Source organism: Apteryx rowi, unplaced genomic scaffold (assembly GCF_003343035.1).
Source record: "Apteryx rowi isolate R43461 unplaced genomic scaffold, aptRow1 scaffold_78, whole genome shotgun sequence".
NCBI classification, from domain to species: domain Eukaryota; kingdom Metazoa; phylum Chordata; class Aves; order Apterygiformes; family Apterygidae; genus Apteryx; species Apteryx rowi.
In genome coordinates this window covers 2,209,784-2,235,195 of record NW_020451071.1, presented here as the reverse complement: position 1 = coordinate 2,235,195, position 25,412 = coordinate 2,209,784, and the positions used below count along the sequence as shown (strand labels likewise).

Sequence of the window (25,412 nt, the reverse complement as noted above, 5' to 3'; positions counted from 1 at the left end):
TATTATTTCAATAGCTATTCAGGAACTAGATGAAACCAGAAGCTGAAGCCTCGTTTCATTGAAGACACTTGATTCTCTGCACCATTCCTCATTGGGCTCAAGATTAGACCCTTCATTGCAAACATGTCTATAAAAGCAATATCCATAGGTATGTCAGGTGTCCTTCAAACTCAGAGGGATCTCTGAAGGGTGTAGAGCCACCATTACCAGGTGTACCATGATAGTTACACCCACTCACAACTCCTGGTACGAGATGTGTGTTTGTACAAAAAGCTGAGTGGTCGGGGTAATTCCCAAATAACCCCCACATCTTGCTAACCCCCAGATGCTGGTCAGAGAACTTCATGTATGTGAGAATTCATTCCACTCCCTAGCTGGTGCAATGATCAGCAAAGTAGAAAGGTTTGTGGGTGTAAAGCTGTCACTGATCCCCTGAGAGTGTATCAAACACTGTTTCACCTGAGCAGATCCCTCTGGACTTCTGGGTGGGAGGTTGAAGGATCTTTTGAAAGTACTGAGTCCAGACTGAGCTCATGGCACTTTCAAACCAACTTTAGACTCTGCCTGAGCTCTTAAGGACTTGTCCTCTCTTAACAGACATTTTACTCATATAGCTGGTAGGTTTTTTTCTTTTACAGAATAAGAGATCTACAACAAACTTAGGGATACGTCAAACTGAGCATCTCAGAGGGCCCTTAATAGCTTCTTTCTCATTCAGCCCTGACATATTGCGAAGTCTCCTCACATCATCATCCTACACAAGATTTTTCTTGACCCTCTGTTTCTGGTATCAATGTCACGGCACTCTGCACTTTGGATTCATTCAGCTTTAACTTTTCACCCATGAAAAAATCTTTGTAGTAACCTGAATAGATGTTGGAAAGAGGAGTGCACATCGCAGGAAGGAAGTGTTTGGAGGATGCTCCGGGGAGCTGTATGGCTAGGATGCCAGCTACCCACAGCCTATCTGCAAATCACCCTGTTAATAAAGAGCCTATTTTAGTTCTGGAAACATGGAGTCTTCTCATGCTATTACACAGCATGTGGTAAATTAAACAATCTTGGCCTGATTGCATAATGTCACTTAAAATTTAAGATCCTTTTTCTCTTTAACCCCTAAAATTTACAAGCCATTTTTGTTTAGATTTATTGTAATTAGATAATGATTCTGCTCCTAAAAGGCTCTTCTGGGAAGTTTTTTAGCACTTTTTGTTGGCTAATCTCAAAATAACCAGGAGCAGGAACACTGCTCAACTTCCCTGTGGTTGACTTGTTTGATTATGTGTCAATGAGCACCTGGTGCCGGGGTACTGAGGAGTGATTTGAAACTGGAGCTGTAGCATGGGCAAGGAAAGAGAATTACCACTATATGAGGGCTAACATCCCTCAGTTCCACTAACCCATGTCTCTACTGCTGTTCCTGGCTTTGAGGAAGAGGGGCTTGAAAATCACTGCTAGAAGCTAGTAGGATTTCAAGTCAAGAAGTACCCACATCCATACTGAAATCCTTTCCTCCTCTGGACGGTATTTAAACAAGCTCTTAACTTTCAGCATGTTTATGTACAGCCTGGAAGCCAGGATCAGATTTCTTTCATTTTGGAAAATCACAAAGACAAGACATTCTTTTTCTTGCAAAAGCACGGTGATTCGCTGCAGTCCTCAGAGCAAACATCCCCCTGGTCAGTGCAGGGAACAGGCACACATTAAACTCTTCATCTGAGTGTTTCTTGCTACTCAGTGGACTGTGCGGTGTTAATGTAGCTAGATCTACCAGGCTTCATCTTTGAACTTGGGTGATGCCTCGTAAGAATTGATGAGGCCTCTCAGTATTTGTTTCTTTAGCACATAGTAATGCTTTAAAGAAGTCAGAGATTGTTTACCACTGAAAAAGAGGAAGCAAGATACTTTGGGTTAACCAGGCCATTTACCTGCCAATGTGAGAGGGGTCTTCACAGTATTTTCCAGCCTAATTTTCAATATTTGATGTGCTGAAACTTTCCCCGTATCTTTGGAGAAATGCTTCCATAGCCCAGTACCTGCAAGAATTCTGTTCCCTGATGTTGCAGGTGGGGTTCATCCTTTCATCTTACAGAATTCCTAGTTTCTTCATAGCAATTCTTCAATCTTGAAAACAGGCTTTCCTGATTTATTGATGATTTACATTCCCCAGTATTCCCATTGCCTGCTTCCTGGCTTGTATACGCATGGGACTTAACAAAAAAAATTTGAGGGGCAGGATTGAAAAAACACTCTTTTAGTCTGCGATGCTCTCTGTCCTTAAGTCTAGAATTGGCTGCTATTGCTCTGTGGGGGCTCTTGGCTAATTACAGTTCAGATATTTAGATAATGCTGTTTCAACATATGCCTGATACTGTGCTGTTTATTCACATCAGTTATTCATAAGACAGTTGACATTTTCTTCCTTAAAGTTCTCTCAGGTAAATTATAGGCTTTTTACTGCTATGACCTTTTCCCTTACATGAAACACTTCTGTTTTGACTGTTTTTTGTGAATGTAGTGTTAGAATGGATATAATTGGAGAGGTATAGTTGTCCTTGTCTTTATAGTTGGGCCATTACCTGCAATGATCCTCTTATATGTGCATTTTTAAGTGATTATCACTTACCAAACTACCTTAAATTTAAAGAAAAAGCCAGACTGTTTCACTAAATGGTTTTGGTGAATCACCTTTTCCTTTCCTTTCCCTATATATCATATTTGCTTTCCTAACACATTCATTTTGTGTTTCAGTCTTAGGGAAATGGCTTGCTCTGTTAATATATTTCTGGAGTTTTCCCGTTATGAATAGCCCTTTATGGCTTTAATGTAGTTTTTGAAAATTCCTCTCTTATTGATCTAGATATTATCCCAGCAGGAGTCAAAACCACAAGACAATTGTGTGAGGATAATTTCTTACTACAGTAGCTTTTTATTCTGAAAGCCTGCTGTGTGGTGTGTGCTTTGATGGATGACCCACTGTTTAAAATGTGTATTAGACATTGCCTTGCTAATTAAATGCCTTAAGGAGAGCCTGTACCCATTCAGTCTCAGTAAATTTGTATATGTGGATATTCTGTTATTTTATTTCTTGCTTGCATTCTTATGTTTACTTGTTTCTGTTTTCTGACTCTGTAGAGTTGCTCAATAGGGAGCAACAGCAAAAATCAAATGACTTTCTACCCTCACTCAAGAGTTTCAGCTCAGGGCAGAGGGGGGGAATGAGGGCTCTTAGTTTCAGAGCTAGGTCTACCAAGTGGGAGGCAGAAGAGGAGAAGAGGTGTTTTTTTGCATTTTAGAACTGAGAAGAGCACTCACCTAGAATTTGAGAGATCTGAGTTCGGATCCCTCTTTTCTTGAAGGACCATCTCCCATGTCTCAGAAGAGTGCCAGAATTACAACACTATGAGGTGTCTCAGATTTTTATGTTGACGTGCCTGTGCTTGAGGCATTTTACTGGGAGGTGAGACCCTTCTTGGGAGGAGGAAGGAGACAGACTGCTGGTGGTTCTCCTAATCACTGAACTGTTTTTGTTTTTTTTTGTTTTTTTAAAAAAAAAAGCAGCCAGGGAGAGAGGCAGAGACTTCTGCCTACCTTTGTGAAATGGTGCCCAAGTATAACCCCCTTTCCCCTTGCATTATTTTTATTGAGCAGATATGAATCAGAAACAGCGTGTTTGCTTAACAAACTAATTGTTTTCTATTAAACCCAGCTTTTTATTTTTTTTAATTTTGAACTGGAAGCCAAACTTTAAGAATTGATTGTTTTATAATAATGTCCTTCTTGAGAGCAAACTTTTCAACCCCCAAATGAAGGAAACCATTCTGATTTCATTACTTTCGCCAGCTGTCTGGAAGCACAACTTGTTTTATTTCACTGTAACCGCTCCTTGCTTGCTTGAAAGTGCTGGAGGCAGAATCTGGTTCTTTCTGTACCTAAAGCAACACCTGTCATCAAAATCATTAGATGTCAGGAGGTTTCTCGTTTTATTCCTAAAGTGTTTGCAGAATACTCCTGTCCTTTCCTCCTCCTCCTGGATAAAAGGAAGACATCAGGCTTATATATGCTATGCTTTTCATTAATTTTTCTGATCTGTGCTTTCATGGAAGTGATTGATTTGGGACCACAAAGTAGCTCCAAGGCACTTTGAACATCCCAAACACTCCTTTGATAATTGCATTTGGTGGGTAACTTTTTCAAGCAAAGGCAGCCAGTTTCACTGTTCAGGATGTGGAGAGTGAGGAACAGCCAAGTCCACTCCATTCAAATGTTGGTTAATACAAGATGTGTTATTTCACAAGTCCAGTGCTGGAGCGCTCATAAGTAGAAACTCTCTGCCAGCCATATGCTGTATATGAGGGTAAAAAGAAGAAAAGGAAGAGAAAAAGACACATTTGGGGAGGGAGGAGAGAAAGAATTGCTTCTAATCCTTCTGAAATTATTTTCTTGCTGCAAATTATTAGATCTGGGTGGACTAAGCCAACTGAGTTACCAAGACAACCTGTCATATCGCGAAGATGACCATACATCTGCTGATTCAAGAACAGCGACTGAGCATAGGGGTTCTAGGCAGCATAGAGGGCTTAGGATGGAGTCCAGCATTGCTGATAACGTTAGCCAGCAAGCTGCGGAAGCACGCTTGGAAACCGAGACGGCATTTACCAACCAAGGATTTGAAGGAAATGATGCTACTGACAGCTCATCAGCTTGGAGTCCTGAGGTACAGTGAATTGTTCTTTATTGCACACAGTAGCTCTGTTCTTGAAGGATTTTGGGGGAAGAGTAAGGGGGAAGGCAACACTGATGCTCAAAATGTTAGGGGAGAAATGAAGTGAAAAAATGATCTGCGCAGCGCAAGATAATGGTACTTCTGTGTGCATGAGTGCACACACCTCTGTTTCCTCTTTTCCTTATGTTTTACCTCTTATTACTGAGACTCATTCAGAGAAGCTGTTTTATCCTCTGATTTCTGACGGCAGTCTTTGATCTGAATGCCTGACAGCATTTGCTGTCAATTAACAACAAACGTCCTGGGATGCGCTGCAGTGGCAACAGGGCTGCGTGTGCACACTGTGTGTCTAGGGAGGTGGTGTGGGATCACTGGGTCAGATCCGTGCCTCGTTTTCCAGGTGGTTTCTATGGCTCAGACACCGAGAAGCATCTGGAAAGCTGGAGGCAACTGGCGGGGGTGTCTATGACTTAGCCAAGTGGCCATCACTCTGGTCTCCTTTGACAGGAGGCATTTTTTAAAGATAGATGGGGTCTGAGGTTGAAGCACCTCTGCCCTCCATTAGTTAGTGCTGTGCTTTCGTTTCAAAGCCTCAGGAAACCATTACAGGTTTTAAGATACCGTAAGCATCTGATGACTTAGCATCCCCCTTTTCCGTCATATTCTTTCTGTGTGATATGTTCAATTTCATTATTATTTTACCACAAGATTTAATTTCTGAAAAAAATACCAGCCTGCATCAGATATATTAAAAGAACAGCACAAAGGTCACATCTTCCTGAGTCACAAGAGACCGCTCATCTGCTGTAGAAATGAATACCTCCATTCTCTGAGCAACAAGGCTTTGATGGAAATGCTCCTTTCCTCAGAGCATGTTGCCCTGAGCTGAGTAAAGAGATGGAAAGCAACTCCTTAGTGTGTATGCGCCAGCCCTAAGGGGTGTTTTGAACAGCATTTTGGCTTGCTGTACAAACCAGTCCCAAAAGATACTCCATAACACATTGAAACGCTGTGCGGTGGCAGTCCTCACCCCTCTTTGCTGTGTGCCTCTGACACGCTATTTGTTGACCTACCTGAGGCTCCTTTCTCCTTCTCTGCATTCGATGGACATTGCCATGGTACACGTCTGCTGCAAAATCTCAGGTGTCCTCCCCTTGTACGTCTTTGGAATATGTCCCTCATTTTGCTCCTGGTATGTGCATTTTAAAAATGCGAACAATGGTTATTGCGTAAGGGGGCAGATATGCCCAAGTCCCAGTTTATCTACTACAAGTAGCTTCTCATCCAAAGGTATTGTGTGGATTAATGAAAGACTTTTTATTGCGGGAACTAAATGTTCTGACATGCCAGAAATGTCCATGCGCTATTATGCTCCATTCAAAGGGCCTCTCTTTAGAGACAAAAATGGTAATTTTATGCCCCTGCAGTGGAACTGCAAGTACCATTTCAAGCCTAGTCCATAATTAGCTGCTTTCTCAGGTTTCTCTGGCAGAAATGGACTCATTTTACCTTGTGAAATGGATATTGGCTCTGTCCTGAATGACTAGGTTAGACGTACAGTATCAATCAGTATATTTGGCTTGACATAACAACAACACTGCTGGGAAGAGGGCAGGAAATAAAATCAAATGGAAGTATCTAAACCCCACACTTCGCTTGCATACGAGTTTGTTTGTATAGCTAGTACATTCACAAAGCATTTACAGCCCCAGCTGAGCTCGGAAAGACAATGGGAATTCTGGCGATGATTTCAATAGAGAGAAGATTGAGCGTCTGTAAGTGTCGTGTGCTGCAAACCTGTGCAGCGGTGAATCCCAGATAGCACAGTTCTCTCTGAAAGGGCCAACCCAGGGCATCTGACTGCCCAAGGAAAGGTCACTGCCATGGAGTTCAGCATTTCTCTTTTGCTCCCTTTTCCCAGTATGTGCAGTTTTCTCTGCAGTGGATATGTCCATAGCTATAGTAGTACAACTTGAGATTTCCTGAAATCCAGATCCTTTCTAGCTGTCACGTCAAAGACCTGGCGCCTTCAGTCTGCTCTACACTCTGCTAGAAGAGGAGACACTCAGCTTCGTTGGGACACGAAAATGCCTCTCGGCCATTTTTTACCTGTGGGTTTATGATGACGCACAAGAGTTCTCGTTCTCCAGCTCAGGCGTGTAGATGAAAGCAAAGTTATGCTGTGAGCAGTTTTCTCCATGCTTCAGTAGCAATTCTCCAACGTGCCTTGATTCCATCTCCTCAAGAGCAAATGCACAGATGAAAGTGGGGAGGGATGAACATGTGGAGGGAAACATGAATCAAGTGTAATCCCATTACATTTCCTTCTTAAATATTATTTCAGCAACCAGACAAAAATAACTTGACAGCTACACAGCATCACTTACATTTGCATAACTTCACGCTCTCTCCAGGCAGCCTGGCCTGCCTTGCATTTTTGTCTTTGAAGCCTGGTGTTCATACAGAAAGACATTTTTATGGGCAACCAAGTCATTTTGTGTGCTGTCCAATAGAGGTGATTCTTCTCTCTTTGACATTACTTCTGCAAGATGTACGACAGAAGTTCTGCATAATGTGTGCACGCTGACTTTTGTATTCGCATGCACAAATCCCATAAATACTCATGTAAATGTGAAAAGCTGGAGCTTTGCACTTAAGGTAGATGAATATGAACAATTGAAAAATAGATCAACGGGAGGTAGATACAGATTTTAAGGCTTGTCCAACGTCTTCTTTGAGACATAGACCACCCTAGATACTTCTCAGGGGAACTATATCAGAATCCTTATTATGTCCCATCATCTATGCTCTGAACAATAAGATTCCTATGTTGAAAAGACGTGTTACTTGAAATGCAAAAGAAGATAAATGTTTGAGGAGGAGGGTGACTCAGACTGCTAGTGACAGGCCTTAATTCACCTTCTGGCTATTAACCGAAAATCTTTCCCTAGTACAGTGTATACTCATGTTTAAATACAAATCATTGATCACTATAGCAACCTCTTTATCACATGAAGCACATTCTTGCTCTGAGATAAAAAGCACTTTTGAGCAGAAATGCACACGCCCACTCATCAAAAGGTAAGGTGAGCATCCATGGTTTTTATTTTGTTTTATCAAGATTTTTTTTAAAAAGTAGATAAAAGATTGTGTGTGAATAGGTTTGCATATGTTTTGATTGTATATTTTGAATTTTTATTCTGAATCTATTAGTATCCAAACTAAGCAGAAGGAACAGATGCTTCTCTTGGGAGATTTACAAAGGGAAAAAGGAATCAATATGTATTTGATCAGACTGTTTTTCTCTATTATTATTGCTTTAACTGTGGGAAAAATATTGAATTGTAGGGCAGCATTTAGAAATGGAATTTCCATTCTGCAAGAAATTCTGACATTGTGGTTTCCACCCCTCATCAAACTGAACATAGTGCAGAAATTTTCCAGTGCCCTACGAAACAAGATATCCAAAGAGTTACTAGGTTTGACTAAATAGTTTGGTTTCAATAATGTAAATAGTTCAGTTTTGAAAAAATTCCAGTAATAGCATAAGTCAGTTTTTGTAACAAGATGAAAAAAGTTTTTATTAATCCCTCAAAACTGACATTAATGAAGTTAAGTAAAAAATAAGATAATTTTGTTTCAGTTTTTCCCTATGTAGAATTTTTGCCAAATTAGCAATCTCCTGCAAAACATTTAAAGGTTGGTGAAACTTTTTGTTAGAAACATTTCAACAAGTGCTGTTGCTTAGTAGATTGTATAGGAAACATTACACAAAATCAGGCAATTACCTAGCATTAGCCTTTCAAGAAACAGTGGAATCCTTGTTTTGCAGAGCAGCTACCTACGCTTGCAAGTACAAGTGAGAACAATGTTTTTTTAACAGAGCTGGGATCACAAAGGGCAGCTGAACTCCAGTGGAGGTTTTATTTCTTCCTTCTCCTCACAGGAACATGATGAAATGAACAGCATACCGGTTCGTCGCAGCGCTCATGAGCCCATCTGTAAATGTGGTGATTTAGATGTCATCTTCGATTATAAGGCCTCAAGTCAAAAGCTGGTAGTTACTATCCTGGAGGCCAGGGATATCCCAGACAAAGACCGCAGTGGTGTGAACACCTGGCAAGTGCACACAGTACTGATGCCCAGCAAGAAACAGAGGGGAAAGACAAGTGTTCAGAGAGGACCCATCCCCATGTTCAAGGATAAAATTACCTTTAGTAAGCTGGAGCCAGAGGAGCTAAGCGGCCATGCTATCCGTTTCCGCCTCTATGCGGTGCACAAGATGATTGGCGAGAAGATGATGGGAGAGCAGTTGTTCTACCTGAGCAACATCAGCCAGGAAGGGGAAGTGAAGGTGACATTGGTCTTGGAGCCAAGGAGTAATCTGAGTGTAAGTCTACTGAAAGAAATTTGGAGTCCTTAAAGTTGTGTGCTTGGTGAACGGGGACTAACTGTGTCTGATAATGTTTCATTTGGGGCTGTTAGGCTGCAACTCATGTATCTCACCTGCTATCACAAAAGTTAGCTGAAGTAAGAGGAAGCACAGATTGTATCTACCCTACGCAAAGCTGTGCCTTGTTAATGGTGGCTTAGCTAGTAAGCTTGTAAATCTACACAGCTCATGCTGTGGCAGGCAGAATTAGTAGCTTGGATCCCAGAACCTTCAATTAGTTCTTCATTTCGACAAGGACAGTAGTTCCTGTGCACCATTATGTTGGTGGAGCTGTACTACTTCCAGTTCAAGAGCTGTCTTGTTTGGCACCAGCTTGTGGATCTCTGCTTCGTGCAGTGGAGTGTCTTCAGGGCTCAGTTTCCATCTTACCAGAGATATTCAGTGATGTTACTTTTCATGGAAGATTGAAGTGGAGAGGTTGATCATGTGATGAGGAAGTGACTGTGCTGCCTCATAGCCTTCCATCCACATCACAGTTGCATCCAGCTCTCGCTATGCCAATCAATTTGTGTAGACAAGCTCTGAGATTATTCACTGTCTATAAGAATCTCAGTGTGAGTTTTTGCATGCAAAATGAATAAAACATCATACTCTGGGTGAGTAGGGGGTGAAGAGAACATCATGGTAGCAAGAAAAGAAAGCAAAAAAAAAAATACACAGTGTGTGACCGAGAAAAAAAAAATTGTGCTAAATGCATTCCACCCAAAAATCATTTTCAAGGAGATTTACTCTGCATTTAACATACTGGGATATATGCTTATCTCGGAGGCTTTGATTTACACTAGTAATAACACATTAGGCAGAGTTCCTCATCTTTAAAGAGAGAGTTCAGAGATGTGTTTTTGTAAAGTGATGCTCCGATTCTTTTTGTGCCCCATCATAATTCATGCAGATGATTTTTAGTCATTGTCATCTCTGAAGGGAGATCTTTACTAAACTAGGCTACAAGATATAAATTAAAGGGAGGGTGGTAGTGAATGTCCTGATGAGACTTTCAGTGCTCTTTCCCTGCAGAGTGGAGACTCTCAGCTTAGTCTGTCAGCAATTTCTCACAGTGATAGCGCTTCTTCAACACAGTCCCTGTCGCATGGAGGGGYGCCAGAGCTGCTCGTGGGATTGTCGTACAATGCCACTACAGGGCGGCTGTCAGTGGAGATGATCAAAGGCAGCCATTTCCGAAACCTTGCAATTAATAGGCCACCTGGTAAGTACTTCCACTGCTATTAAATAATACCATTGAGTCAAAATTTGTTTTTTTTATTTTCTTCCTCGAGACATCTAATAACAACATTTCTGATTTTGGTTTCCTTGCAGAGTATCTGATTGAAAATTAAAAGCATTATTTCAAACATGTGTGTTGGTAAATCTTACAGTGTAAATGGAGGAAATCATGCAAGGACATCCAACAGGACAGTAATATCTGAATGCCTTCTTTATTGCATTTACCTCTAAAACATCTGATGAGGGGGAAGAGTGCTAGTACACTTCCCTTTTATAGGTGTATACCCAAAGCACAAGAGAAATTCACAGCAGATTCATAAGAAGAAAGAAACACTTTTCAAATGCTTGTATGTTACCATGTGACCTGCAGAGGCCCTGCCTAGTGCCATAAATGTTTCCCCGGGCTATACTTGCTTTATTCCCACTTGCTCTCCTGCTGAGCATTGACCTAGTGCTTTGGGCCCTTTGAGGATCTTGCAGCTGTGAGTTCCCCGGAGTCACACGGGAAGAACTTTTGGAGAAAAAAGGTTTGAAAGTAGTTCTCCTGGGTCCTAGTAGTTGAGTCCTCTTCCTCCAAAAGTTGAATTAAAAAAAAAAAAAAAAAGAAAAAAGGAATTGCCGTGCAGTAGGTGCATTTAATGTTTGAGTTGCAGTTAATCCTTGGGAAGGGTGGTGGATGGATGGTCCTAATGACCATGGGTATAGATGGAGTCATGCACCCGTAGTGCTTTGTTGCTGGGGTGCCTCATTCAGGGTGGAATGGCAGCTCTGTATTCATGTTGTCTTGTCTTTTTGCCTGCTGGCTGAAATCAGCAGCACATGGAAATGTGAAATAACATTTTTTTGCCTGTTGGTGTGTTTATTTTTTGTGATGTTGTTGCTGTCTGTCAGAGGTAACAGCCTTTGACAGCTCCTTGCATTTGCTAGATTTGACCTCATATCTACAGCTTGCCAAGCGGTATAATGGCTTTTGCCAGATGCTGTGCTCTTTGGCCTAGATATAACAATATTTCAGTATATGGATATGAAAACTTAAATTTATGTTGAATTACTTCAGTGTACTACAGAAATAATCTGTGTAGTCAGCCAGTCCCTCAAGAATTAAGGGCAAGTCTGCATAACAGTCAAAGACAGGACCAAAGTCAGTGTAGCCGTAGCTAGTCTGGTATTAGCCATAGCAACTTAGGTCTCCATGTGGGTTACTTAAAGACTTGTTCTTCCTTGCATTTATGTATTCTGTTAAAAGGTTTCAAGCTGAGACCTTATTGGTCAATTTAAAGTAAAGGCAGGCCAAGTCTAGGGTCTTACCGCACGCTCTAACAAGCAAGCTTAATATGTTTATATATACTGCAGAGTAGACATATTCTAAGGTTTTATTCTCAGAAATTAAATGAAAATAGGCGGGATATACATCCTAGGTAATTTGCTGAAGTTTTTCTGGTGTATTTTCACATATCTACCTGTGGTCTTGGAGTTTTGTCTTTCTTCTGCCTAAAGGTCAAGATTATGCAGCTCTTTCATTCTTAAATCAGGCCCTGCACAACTCTTCTGGTAACTGACTGGGTCCAGCATCAGTAGTGTTGCCACTCTTACCCCAGAAACGAAATGGCTTCATTGCAGAGAACTCAAATAGTTGACCTCCTGCTTAGCCCCATCCAGGATGCAAACAGTGCCTTCAATGTCACGATCAAATTACTGGAATTTATTGGTGTTCTCCTGATGAGTGTCTCTTAAGACCTTCTGGGGGCATGTTGTTTAGTTCTGTGTGTTGCAGTAAGATGAGCAACCCTGTAAGTCTTCATCAGTGAATCGTGGAGAATTGTATCTGTCCTGGGCCTGTGGTGACGATAGGGTTTGGCAGATCAACCTCGTGCGCACAGGTTAGCTTTCAACATGGGAAGGTTTAGCTGCCTTGATTATACGTCTCATTCAACTTTTATAGCTGATGGGTGCACAGGAGGTGCAGTAGCTTGGTTGAAAGCATCTTTCAACCTGCTGAGCATTTTGTATGTTTATTGATGAGAAGAGAGGAGAAACAATATATGAGAAAAGGAGGCATTTGAGAGAGTTTCCATTTTAAATCCTGCCTGAATTTTCTGTTTTCTGTGTTTGTGGGGTTTCAGATAAACCTAGTTAAATCAGTTCGGTAGGCGAGACAAAGTCTGTGTCGGCCACCCAAACTAGTAGTCCTGACATTGCTTCATAACAGTTCTCCACTGCTAAGGCTATTTTGAGTTATTCCTTCCTATCCTTCTGTATCCAGACCAACTTCTGTGCTGCTAAACCAGTATGTCTGTGTTAGACCAATTATTAGGTGAAACACGGGAATTCATAAATTATTACAGGGAAGTTCTCAATCTGTCACAACCTGCTTCTCTTACTCAGTCACCTTGTTTTTTCCTGCTTTCTACATTATTCTTATGAACCTGTAAAATTCCCAGTAGTGTAGTGAGCAGAAGAAAACCCAGTGAAGCAGAAACTGAAAGAAGTTAAAAAGAAGAAAAAAAACAAACAAACAGCACTTGTCTCAGATGCTGGGGGACAATTTCGCTGGTAAGTCCTGCAGGCACTGCGGAGGGGTGCTGTGAGGTCCGGCTGTTACTGTCTGAAACATGCTGGTGGCTGAATGAGATGTTCAATAAGAGTCTGTCGCTAGGTGAAAACTAAAACTGCTATCTCCCTTTCTGGAGGGCGAGAAAATAGCTCTTGTGTTTCCGCTAATACTTCCTACCTCAGGTTCTGTTGTTTGAGGCTCTGAGGGGAATGATTTATTTCTTTAAAAGTATCATGGGAATTTCAGGCATAATAGTGCTTTGGGACACTTAAATGCCAAGCCCAAACTGCTACTCAGAGCAGTCATTTATGGAAAGACTGAGAGGAGTCAGGTGGCAGAAGACTGGGATTTTTGCTTTACACTCTTTGCCTTGTCCAGGGCCCATTCAGCTCTGTCCCCACTGACCGGAGAGTGCAGTATTTTTGGTGAAGTGGCACCGGGCAGACGCTTGAGGGAGAGCAATGGGCAGAATTTGTCCCCTTCCCACCCTACACTCACACACAGCCTGCAGGGTACCTTTCTGTGGTCCTATTGCAGCCCCGTGGTGTTGTTCCTACCTTGCCCCATTCCCTGCCCCATGGGGTCCCGGGCAGGAGAGCTCAACATCCCCTGCACCGTGCAGGCTCCCTCCTCAGCCCCTGCATCATTGCACAGGGATTGTATTGTGTGCAGAAGCAGGAGCCGGACTTGGACATTGGTGATTTAATGTGGTAGAGACCGCAGAGGTTAAACACATGCTTTTCTGGAGAAGAAAGATTGGAGGTGGGGGGATTGCGCATGTGTCTCAGTCTTCCCTGGACACATACTTCACTTCAGCTTTTAAATGGGATGCAGAGTGTTGAACTGAGTCAGTGAAATATCAAGGTTATCAATGATTACTTGTTTAACAGGAGGGTTAGGAAACAACCGGGCAGTTTGCAGAGACTTGAGTCTTTCAGGCAGTGTCTTCTCTTCAGGTCATGTATGTGGGATTTAAGGATAGTTTGGTCAAAGACAGGTGTCCAGGAGTTGTCTGGGGAAAATGCTGCATTATAGGCCTGAGTCTGCAATCCCTGATCACACAAATAGATCCATTATCACTCAAAGTACTTAAGAGCACTCAAAAGTATGGCTGCAGCATCAGACCGTAAATTATCAGTATATGCCAAAAAGCTTCATGCAGAAAAACATCTACAGTTTTGTTAAATGAGGACACCGTAGTTATTTTGGTGCTAATGACTTGCATTCTGTGCACTTAATTCTCTTCAGTTCTTGTAAAAATCATGAACCTGTGTTCAGATTTCATAAGGGTTCATATTCTGGTGTGTGATATTGTATCTTCTTAGAAGAACAAAAGCCAGTGTGTTCATTTAAAAGATGTTTACTTTAAAGAAGGTAACAAGAGAAGCCTACAACACTGGCAGATATATCTTTAAAAATTTATAACCAATTACGTACTATTTGCATGTTGGTAGTACCTTGGGACTGTAGTTATGGACCAGGAATCATTTGTGCTAGTCAGTGTATAAACACACAACAGAGAGATGGTCTCTGCCCTGAGGGTGTTTAACCTTCATCTGCTGCTCTGCTGGGTGCAGCGCTCTGTCCTCTGATTCACAGTCTTCATTCTTTCCCCTTTCACATTTCTTTTGGGGGTTATGTCTGTGTGTAATGCAATTTGAGAAGGACTATTGTAAAGATATTCCCTCATCTAAGAAAAATCCTCCAAGCTTTTCAGCAGTTGCAGAATTAATCGCACATAATAATTACATCCGTACATGATCATTATTATACCAGCAGCATATTAACCCCATTAAACAAATACAATAGCATTAACGCTGGAAAAGACAGGAGGGAGAGAACAAGCTATCAGAATTGCTKTTGGGAACAGGAGAAATTCTTGAAGTAAAGACTTATCTGAAAACAAACAACTACCTGAGCCACCGATAGCAAGGCCAAGAAGCACAGAAGATGCTCATATAGAAAAATTGGGGTACTTATGTGGTATTCGTTCTTCTGGTATCAGAGTGCTTGAAAGTCATTAGTGGATTTTATCTTGTCAACATGTTTTTGGGGGAAGGAAAGTTTTATTATTCTTGTTTCATACTCGGAGAATTAAGGCACAGGTTAATTTCTGTAATTGCCTGCACTCAGACCAGGAAGCTGAATAAAAAAATAACTTTTAACCAGCATAGCTGGCACTGAACAGGGAGCTTGCTTGAGCTCCTAAAGCTTTTTAATTTATGCTCTCATCTCATCAGTTATAAAAGGGGGACCAGTACCAGGATGAGCTGGGATGGATTCAGTTGAGAGAGCTTGGTTGACAGAGCAGTGGAGATGCTGGGGCAATTACTCACTGCTGAGTAATTACCAGTGTGTCACAGTGAGCTTGTACAGGACCACTTCTCCTTCTGTATCTTTTTATTCCCCATCCTTGAGTATGCCTTGAATAAACTTACAATAAGATAAGCTGAAAAGGTTTTGTTCAGGATAGTAAAGATGAGGCCAGCTGCAAGGGATGTCACAGTAATGAGCAGCTGGGCAATGAAATGGAAGATGAAGTGTGGATAAATGTAAGGTATTGTGTGGAGGCGAGGATGGAATTAAACCTTAATGTGGATGGACTCTGAGCCTGTCAGGAGTGAGATACTGGGCTTATAGTAGATACCTTCAGGAAAATGTCCACCCAAGGATCAGCAGCAATAGTGAAAAAAGCAAATCAAATGTTAGGGATGGACAGAGAACAAAATGAAAAATACCATTGTGTCACTATAAATGTCTATGCAGCTGCATAATGAATACTGTATACAGTTCTGGCTTCCTCCATTCAAAAGAAATATGGCAGAACTGGAAAAATACAGTGAAGAGTGACAATCGGGGGCATGGGATCAGCTTCCATGCAAGCAACAACTGAATAGATTGTGCCTCCTACAATGCTATGACAAAGAGAGGTGGGGGAGGAATTCACAGAGGTCTGTGAAATCCTAAGTGTCATTGAGAAAGTGAATCAGGAACGATTATTCATTGTCTCCCTGATACAAAAACAAAGGGGCATAAAATGAAACTAGGAGGTAGCAGGTTTGGAAGAGAAGGAGACAGCTCTTCACACAGCACATACTTAAGCTGTCAAGGTCCTCGCTGCAGAACACGGGGGATGTTAAAAGTCTACTTGAGTTCAGTACAGCACTGGACAATTTGTGAAGAAAAATCCATTGAGGGCTATTAAATACAGAGACACTGCCTCTGGCTGAGGAAGTTCGTGAGTTAGGTCACTGGGAGAGTATTTTTGGAGAGAATCGGTATATGCCTTATTTGTGCAGACTTACTAAGGCATCTGGTGTTGGCTGCTGTTGGGCTGGCTGGACTGACTTGCTCCAGCTCTTCCCATCGTATGCAAGACCTGAGATTGATTAGGCTCAGAAAACCAAGCCACAGAACAATGGGCTTTTAGGAAGCAATTGTGAGATTTTTGTGGGGGATGTTCTGTGGTAATTGTACATCCAACGATAGCTTGCAATTTTCCAGTAAATTTTGCAATAGTATTGTGTTTCTGGAAGTCTATGAAAAGTGTATATTTGCAGTGTATAAAGTGAAAATATTCCTGAATCAAAGGAGTGCATTTGAAGCAGAGTGTACGGTGATGCCTCCCCCACTCCCGTAGCAGTAAACAAGAATCTCCCCCGCCAAATAAGTCGAAAACAAAGCAAATGCTCCCAGGGTAGAACTCTGCTAATTCCAAATTTCAGTCAGAGCTGAATGTTTAATGCAAATCTGCAATGGCTCTGAAGAGCGGCGTTTGCAGGAGACCTGATGACAGGCTGTGTAATAAAGCCATGCCTGTGGGCACCATTGCTGTAGGTGAGGAGGGCTAGGCTTGAGCACCCTTTACATTATGTGCAGCGGTGTTTCTGTTCCTGTTGCTGAGAAGCCGTGCATTAAYGCTTTTTGATATGCTCTCAGTTATTGTTCCCACCCGTCTCTGAGGCCAGCAGCTAAGCAAAAAGCTCACTATGCTTTGTATGAAGTGCTGCAAATGGTTTGCCCTCATTAGAGGACAGACACCTTGTACATCTGGAGAGGTATCTGTATTATGCTTTAGCTGCATAAGTGCAGACTGAAAATAGTGTTACGTGTCCTCGGGGCTGGAGAGTGTGGCGAGGGAAGCATGCTGTGGACAGCTGGCTCCGCAGCCTGATGCACGTCCCAGGTGAAGTCAGATGAGGGTTGTTGCTATAAAATTTAGTGGACACGAGGCATYGTAGCAGTAGGAGGATCATTGAAGAGCTGAACTGGGAGGCTCTCCAGAAGCTACCTCGCTTGGCCGCCAGACCTAGGCCTTCCTCCCGGACAGTCCTGCAGGCTGTTACCTTGCATAAAACGGATCACGTATGCTGGCAGTTTACTCCCCTGAGTCCAAACGGTGCTTCCAGGGAGCAATGTGCTCCTTTCTGCTGCATTTGAAAGTAAAGGCACTGCTGATCTGTTCTCCTGTAGCTCACACATTGTGAAGACTGCCAGATCCCAGCCTCTCCCTTCCACGAGAGCTGCCAGCCAATGGAGAGGAGACCTGGGTGGAAGAGACTCGGTGGAATGGGGGAAAAAAGTTGGCTCTGCAGGGAGGTGGTAGGCAGCTCCCAGCTCTTAAATAGTAAATAGAGTAGGCCACAAGCTGCCTCTGGCTTAATCCAAATTTTCACAATGTGGGGTTGAAGACAAAATTTTGAGTCTAATTTTCCTTTGCACTTTTTTCTTGATGCACGTCTATGGCTGCAGTTAATCAAGTTCAAAGTAGTTTTGCCCCACTGCAGGTTTAACTGGGCAAGTAAAGCCATGCATGAATGGAGCAACAGTCTTCTGGGTCTCAGGTCAGAGTAGCTAAGGTATCTCTCTACCTGACATTGAATTGTGCCATATAGAATAAAACAGAGTCTAGATCTGGGCCTGGTTTGCCAAACCATGCTGCTATTTATTATATAGGCTACGAATGTGGGCTTGCCAGCTGGGTGAAATTAAGCTGTAGGCCCAAGGCTGTGTTTTATTGCAGGTCTTATTAGTCTGGATTGCAACATGCTGACATGGTTATACTGCTTTTGGAAATGAGCTAGCTTGCCTAGAGCGAGAGCAGGGAAGTCCATACAGCACTGCATTATACCCTGCAGTCCACACACCAAGAGGTCAAGAGTCTTTGGTTGTTTATTTCCTTTCTAAATATAAAATCAAGCATAGGATTGGACACTTTTGTATTACAATGTTTTTATTCACAGGTCAGCTTTATTGATAACTGTGGAGCTCAGGGTAAATGAAAGCAGAACTCACACTTTGCTCCTTGCTCCAAAAACAGGAACACATAAATTATAGTTGATTATTCCCCTGAGTTGTCATTATGAGTTAGTTCCCTTAGAAGGATGAAAACTGAAATGGGTCATTAGAAGAATCGCAGATAAACTGATTGCCTTTGCAGATGAGCTCTCAAGAGATGTTTTATGGTTGGGGCAGTGTTGATGGAGACAAAGCAGTCTGCCTGAGAAGATGTTTGGCCAAACCTCTGGAGTAAGATTATGCAGCGCCAGCCCAAAATGTGTCTGGCTTCTTGCAACGTTCCTTGATTTACTACTTTTCGCTCTGGTATTAAATGCAGAGGTGTTGATATTTTATGTATACATGAACTTTCATCTGGCCACTTGTCCCAGAGATGAAAGATGGGTTTAAAGCAAAAATGATCTGTAACAAGAACTTCTGTTCCAAAGTCTGTCTAGAAAGGGAGAACTCAGAGGAAGTGGTGCTAAAATTGGTCTTGGCAAAATTAGATTTTGTTCCTGCTGCTTTGCAAACTTTTGTGTAACCGTGGGCAAGTTTCATAGTCTCAAACACTCCCAGATATTTAGAGGTCTGACTCTTTTTTGTGTCAGCAAGATAGGTGCCTAACTGGAGGGTGAGCACTTACTTTAAAAAATATAAGCCTTAGTCTCACTTCTTTTGTACTTGACGGAGGTGGCATGAAAGTAAATACTCTGAAGAGTGTAAAGTGCTGAGATGCCACAGTAATGAGGCCATTACTGAATCTGAGCATGTAATTAAATGGAAAATGTTTGCTTTCATAATGAGTAGATGCTCTTACACATACATTCCTCAGCAGATAGGCAAGTTCATCCCTGCTGTCGTTCCACCAATCTTACCACGTATCCAAGGATGGGTTTTGTTTGGCAAAGCCAACCAGAGGGGAGAATGTTCTGTCTCAGAGGACCAAGGTGGACCACAAGGTGAGCTAGGAAGCATTTTCCAGTGAGACACCTCAAAAGATGCTGCAGGAGTGCAATGGGTGAGCCACAATCTTAAAATGCGGTTAGTGAAGCAGAAAAACAGCTCTGCCTCATACGCACCAGCTCTGCAAAGTAAATTTCAGCTGCTAAATATATTACCCACACCTACTCTTTTATTTCTGTTCAGGCAAGCTTGATTCTTTTGGCTGGTAAAATACACCCAGTGGAATATATTTGAGAAGAATAGGAGCCTGATTCTGTTGTAACCTCCACCAGCTTTGTGTCTGTGTTTACACAGGGGTGACCAAGTCTCCTGGTACCGGCTCTGCGCTGAGCTTAGTCTCCTTCCAGCATGCATGTTCTCACCTTATCCAGATGATAGTTGCATAACTCCTRCTGACCTTGGTGCTTTGCAAACAGGGCCTTGACACAGAATTACGTAACAGATTCTGTTGTATGTTAAAGAAAAAAACATAATTTCTGATTTTAATCTCTATTGGTTTAAATCATCATCTGTGCAATCCTTGGATTTCTTTAAAGCTAGCTATGCTACTCCTCACTTGCTAAAGTTGAAGCCTCAGTCAGGGATGTGACATTCTAGACTTTATGACTGCAAGAAACCAGTCTGTTCATCACCTGGAAAGTTGATGGGGCCATCCTGAAGTAGTATCCTATGAGGTTTGAGCTGTGGTGCTTGCTTTAATGTTAAAACCTAAACCATCTGAAATGGTAGCCTGGTTTACTAGATCACTGCTGAATTATGCYATATACTTCATTGGTGGTATTGGCTGTGTTTTGGTTCACTCTATAGGGGGACTGCTCAAATGTATGCGCCTGCGGTTAGGTGTGATGAACCCCACCAGAGCTCTCAATGTTGGCAGCAGTAGGAGGGAGGGATGATAGCAGGGTTTACTGAGAGGAAAGTTTAGACTTCAGTGTTCTCCACATCTTCTCAGAAAAACAGATAGAGGCGTGCGTGGGTGACCGATCCCTCAAGTGGGATGGGAAGATGAGCTAAAGAAGTACTTCATCTGCTGTTAGTCAAGTTGCTAATTCCCGTGCTCAGATGGGATGGCAGTGAGAGCGTATGCTAGCAGTTCCTGGCTGCATGCCAGTTCTTTGCTCTGCCCATCCGCTGCCCTGGCAAAGCTGGGGATGCCCTGCTCGGAGCTGCGGAGGGGTTCAGGGCTCCTGGTACCTGTGGCTTCCCTCTGCCCCTTCCTGCCCAGGGCAGAGCCTTACCACCGCTGCTCCGTGCCCAGCTCTGCCCTTATTAACTCTTCCCAGCACCATTTCCTCCTCTGATCCCAACAAAATACCCATTCAGGCCTCACACTCGGCAAAGCAGTTCTCGGAGGGTGGTGGGGAAAGAGAAAAGAGACCAAGAATGTATCTAGAGAATAGCTGAGGTATTGGGCCAGAAGCAAATAGAGAGGATCTCCTCTCCATGAATTCCYGTGTCCCAGAACCTGGCTCTTTTGCGTGCCAGCAGAAACAAACCCTTTCAGCTTTCTGCCTGCAAATGGTTTGGAAAATGTATTCAAATTATGTAGAAAATGTGAGATTTCAATTTGAAAGAAACAAGCTGTGAAATTTAAATGGGGAATTGTCCTAATTTAGCTGATTGTGTTTCAAAATCAACCTGGCTGAAATTTTTCAGTAATTTGAAGTCCCATCCTCACAAAAAGGCTGAATACATTAAAAATCCACAAACTTCCTATTCCTCACTTAATTTTAATTCCAGGGAGTTCCCAGTGGCCTCTGACCAAAACCACCGCATGAGGAATACTTCTAATGCACCTTATGGTTTGTCAGTGCAAAGTATCATCTCTACAAGTATTGCAGGAAATTGCATCTGTTAGTTATCTTGCTTGGTTTGACATTCAGTTGAGCTAGGAGAGTCATCTTTTGAGTTTTTCATTTCTGATGGGTCTGAAGTTGTAATAGAATTCAATCCCTCAGTGTCACCAAAATTGAATATTACTGTGGGAGCTAGGTCCACCTCTTGGTAAAGTACCTAGAGCCTGAACTCTGCTTTGTCTGGGTTCAAAGTGGTTCTTTCCTTCTCAGCTATAGTCAGCAAACTATTTCGTGTCAGAGTGAAGCCTGAAATTGCTCTGCTTTTCCGTCTAACGAGTAGGTCTTTGTTGGCAAGATTTACTTCATCTCCAATGTTACGTTGGGTGCCAAATTGGCACCACTAGCTAATGATTGGACTGAACTTTCTCCGCAGTAACTCGATAGCTGTACAGCTGTGCAGACTCACAATTTGCTCCTCGATTGTCAGTCTCCTGACAGCTTTTTCAGTGGAACAGTTTGAGGAGCGGAGAGCCCTGCTTTTGAGACACAGAAGTGTTTTCACACCTGAAGTGTAATTTCACACCTTGTGTTGCTCAGCAGATAAGTGCGTAAAATAGCACATCAATCGGGAACAGAAAAGGATAGACATGCTGTAGACAAGAGACGGTGGCTTGTTATTTATTTCCTATCTTCAGCACGCTCTGAAATAGTAATCACTCTCAGAAACTCGGGTGCAGATTTACGAAGGGTTAGAATGGGACTTCTCGAACCAAGTCATCTGCCACCACCGTGCACAGAGCGAGGCTGAAAACTTGCACTGAGCTGAGCCTGTGGAGCAGTGGTACCACAAGGCTTTGCCTGCAAATGCTCTATTAGTGGTGAAGGTAGGTAGTTAATATAGGAGGCAGCAAGAGTTTCAAGGCTGGATTTACTGGAAGTCTGAAATGGACCATCCCTCCCTTGTGTAGCCTAATCACTGCTACTCCTTGCATTGGCTTGAATTGTGAATATRATTGACCTTGAGTCCAACAAAAAAGTAAGATGAGAATTTGGAGCAGGCCCTGAAACCTTAGTGTGAGATAAAATCATTTTACTGTGTATGCGGGTTTCCTCTCCGTCTTTTTCAGGCCCCTTTTTGTTTGCTATTCCAAACAGTAGGTCAGAAAGGCTTCCTTCCAAAGGAAAGTGATGAGAGGTAAGTGCAGCCAAGGGAAGCCCTTGTAAGACAGCTCCCATGAAGCTATGTTGTGAGGAAGAGGAGGAGAAGGTGCAGATATGCCATTTGATGTGCAGAATCCAGAGATGCTCATAGTTTCGACCAGTCTTCGACAGATTTGCTGGGTTTGGGAGCCAGGTTTCCAGCTTTTTTTTTTTTTACAAGAGAGTAGGGGCAAATCACGTATCTCAGTTTCCTTCCTTTCTTCTTCCTCACAATAAGAGGAAATCCAAGAGGTGTTTCACCTGCTGCTCCTCATCCCATGGATTTTACCAAGGAGAACAGTCCAGTCCTGTTCTCATCCGTCGTTTAGTGCTTATGCAGACAAAGCTGTTCTGCTTGGAGTTTTTTGGGTTGTTTTTTGACTGCTTGGTGCTTTCATTTAGTCCATCACCAATGCCAGAAATTTTACTTCCTCTGTTTTGTCCATGTTTTGTCCTAGACACCTACGGAAAGCTCTGTCTGCTCAACTCAGTGGGCCAGGAGATGTCTCGTTGCAAGACCTCCATCCGTCGAGGGCAGCCCAACCCTGTCTACAAGGAAACTTTCATTTTCCAGGTTGCCCTCTTCCAGCTCTCCGATGTCACTCTCATGATTTCCATATACAACAGACGCAGCATGAAGCGCAAAGAGATGATTGGCTGGATTTCTATGGGTCAGAACAGCAGTGGAGAAGAAGAACAAAGTCATTGGCAAGAAATGAAGGAAACAAAGGGGATGCAGGTCTGCAGGTGGCACACGCTACTAGAATCCTAATGATTACCAGGGCACCCCATAGGTCCTGGGACTGTGGGCTGCTCTTCCCTCCTTCTCAGCCAGCTGGAAACAGTTACCCTGTGGCAACCGCTGAGCTCCAACAGGTCATGTATGCTTTAACCTGACTTTTCAGCCTCAGCTGTCATGGTGATTATAGGTGGCAAGGCCTGGGAGGCATGTTTAGTTCTTGTCTTTCCAGGTTGTCCTGCATTTTCCACATCCAAATAATTAACCATTGGGAAAAGCAATGGAAAAATCTACAAAATCCTCTCTCTGGTCATTGTCTCGCTCATTTTGTCATAGGCTCAGTCATCACAGACTGATGCTATTTTCTTCTGGAATAAATTCTCCTCTTGCCTCTCTCCTCATATTCTTATTAATGATGTTTGCAAATATTCTTGACACGCAGATAGCTCATTAGTCTAGCCTGCATGCAGATCACACTTCTCCTTTACTATTGTGTTTCTAAGTCCTAGAAATAAACATTTGATACCACTGCAGACCGGATAATATATTTTTCAGGCAGCATGGGAAAGCACTACAGAATTCTCTGTCAACTTTTAAGTGCCTAGACATTGCTACTGTTCTCCTATACTAGCAATTGATATTATTCATTAGGACTAAACACTACCAGTATTTTTAGTTAGGTATCCTGTGCACTTGTTAGCCTGTATTGCCATAGGTTTGCATGAGAGATAGCTAGTATTAATTTTGTATTGTGATTATACAGTGCATGTTTAGTTGCTTACTTGAAGTTCATGGCTTCTGTCGTCATGAATACCAAAAAAAGACCAGAACAAGCTGCACATCCACCTTTGTGCCTAAATCGCTCTTTTCTGCATCATTGTTCTGACCATGCATTATCTTGTTTAGTAAAAGTTAAGTTCATTCAGAAAAGCATTTCTGCGAGTTTGACACAGAGAGGTTTTAAATATTGTTTCTCAGTGATTCAGTTAAGCACAGCTCAGTTTGCTGAGGGCTTTTCTTTGAATGTCCTATCCTGTAAAATCTTTTGAGGATCTGAAAAGAGAGCATTTTTGGCACTGAGCAGTAAAGAGTGCCAGGCTGTGTTACCGTATCTTTGGGGCGAGCTCTTCTACAGGCAAGGAGTAGGATCCAGGGGACCATCTCCTAGAGGGGCTGGCTCTGTTGAGCTAACATGAGAGAAGGGTAGTGCCCTTCCTGCCTTTAACTGGACACAATGGAAGGAGCAAGCTTGCTGGATGAGGTGATGACATTTTTATATAGTTACTTTTCAGACTATGATGCCTTTTTCCATTTTAATCTTTGTTCCTGTCTGTGCGAATTGAAGTCATGGAGTCAAGGGACAGGGGGAGAAGTGGTCTGCTGGTTGACTATTGGAAGTATAGCAGTTGTTAGCTGTTGTGAAGCTGCATGTGACACAGCAGAGGACATGAATCTTCTAGTGCAGTGATTGTATGTAGGCAGTAAGGTGCCAAGATTTGCAAATACTATTAGCTGCCCAGTTTTCCATTCCCCACATTCTCTAGGAGTGGACTGGCATTTCTTCATTCATACCGACGATAGCGAGGCACAGGAAATATCTTGCTGAAAAGCTCTCTCCGTACTGGACCGTTTCTTGGTTTATTTTTGTTGTTTACTGAAATCAGGCACCAATTTTTGCTTCCCACTGTACCACAACATCCTCATTCCCTTCTACAGTGCTGTTCTTTTCACTTACCTGTCTGAATCCAGCATCTTTTGTTGCAGTGAGACTGGTGGGATCCTATGCAGGAGGGTTGTCCTCCACTGCCTGGATAAGCTGGCAAAATATCTGCTTTGCACTACTGGAGCTTTGCACCACAAAGCAGTATCTAACCCAAATATAACTGTGCAAACAAATACATTTTTGACTGCACTGTTAAAGCTGCTGAATTACCAACAGGAGAGAAAATGAGCACTTGGGTCATAACTAGCAGAATAGGTCTGATTATGTGTTTCTTTACCATGTACTTTTCTTCTAGGAAAAAAAAAACAGAGGAAACTGCCACATTCAAAAGGTTCATTGGCTGATTTCAGTTGTGTTTTTGAATCTCTGCATCCTATTTCCCTGAACCTCACAAAATGTATATACAAGTGTTTATAAGTAATTTTTATTATATGAGATGTCTATGTATAATAAACTAATTGAAATTCTCTTCATAACTTCTTGCATCTGAAAAGTGTTGCTTGTGCTTAATATAATGGTTAACTGTGATTCTGTGATTCTGTAAAGGAGAAGTATAAGTTGATAAGGTGTTTCCGAAATGAGCTGAAGATAACCCAAATTTATAATAGTGTGGTTTAAAAAAAAAATTCCTGGAAAAGATCATTTTAAAAAGCAATGAAGTAAACTGTTTTTTAACTTCCATACCATTTTCATATCAAGATCTGTTCTGAAGATAAAGGGAATTGAATTTTAAAATATATTTTCAGTGTACAATATA

The 25,412-nt window shown here is 42.3% G+C and overlaps 1 protein-coding gene across 2 annotated transcripts in view; it reads left to right on the top strand.

Annotated features, from left to right (window-relative positions):
* The window catches only part of SYT16 (synaptotagmin 16), a 41,571-nt gene extending 16,511 nt beyond the window's left edge, over positions 1 to 25,060 (top strand). For both annotated transcript variants that reach the window (XM_026088634.1, XM_026088633.1), the window contains 4 exons: positions 4,461 to 4,717; positions 8,673 to 9,116; positions 10,194 to 10,383; positions 22,652 to 25,060. In XM_026088634.1, coding sequence (XP_025944419.1) covers positions 4,461 to 4,717; positions 8,673 to 9,116; positions 10,194 to 10,383; positions 22,652 to 22,965 — 1,205 coding nt within the window. In that variant the 3' untranslated portion in view covers positions 22,966 to 25,060. The remainder of the gene's footprint in view (positions 1 to 4,460; positions 4,718 to 8,672; positions 9,117 to 10,193; positions 10,384 to 22,651) is intronic.
* The last annotated feature ends 352 nt before the right edge of the window (positions 25,061 to 25,412 follow it).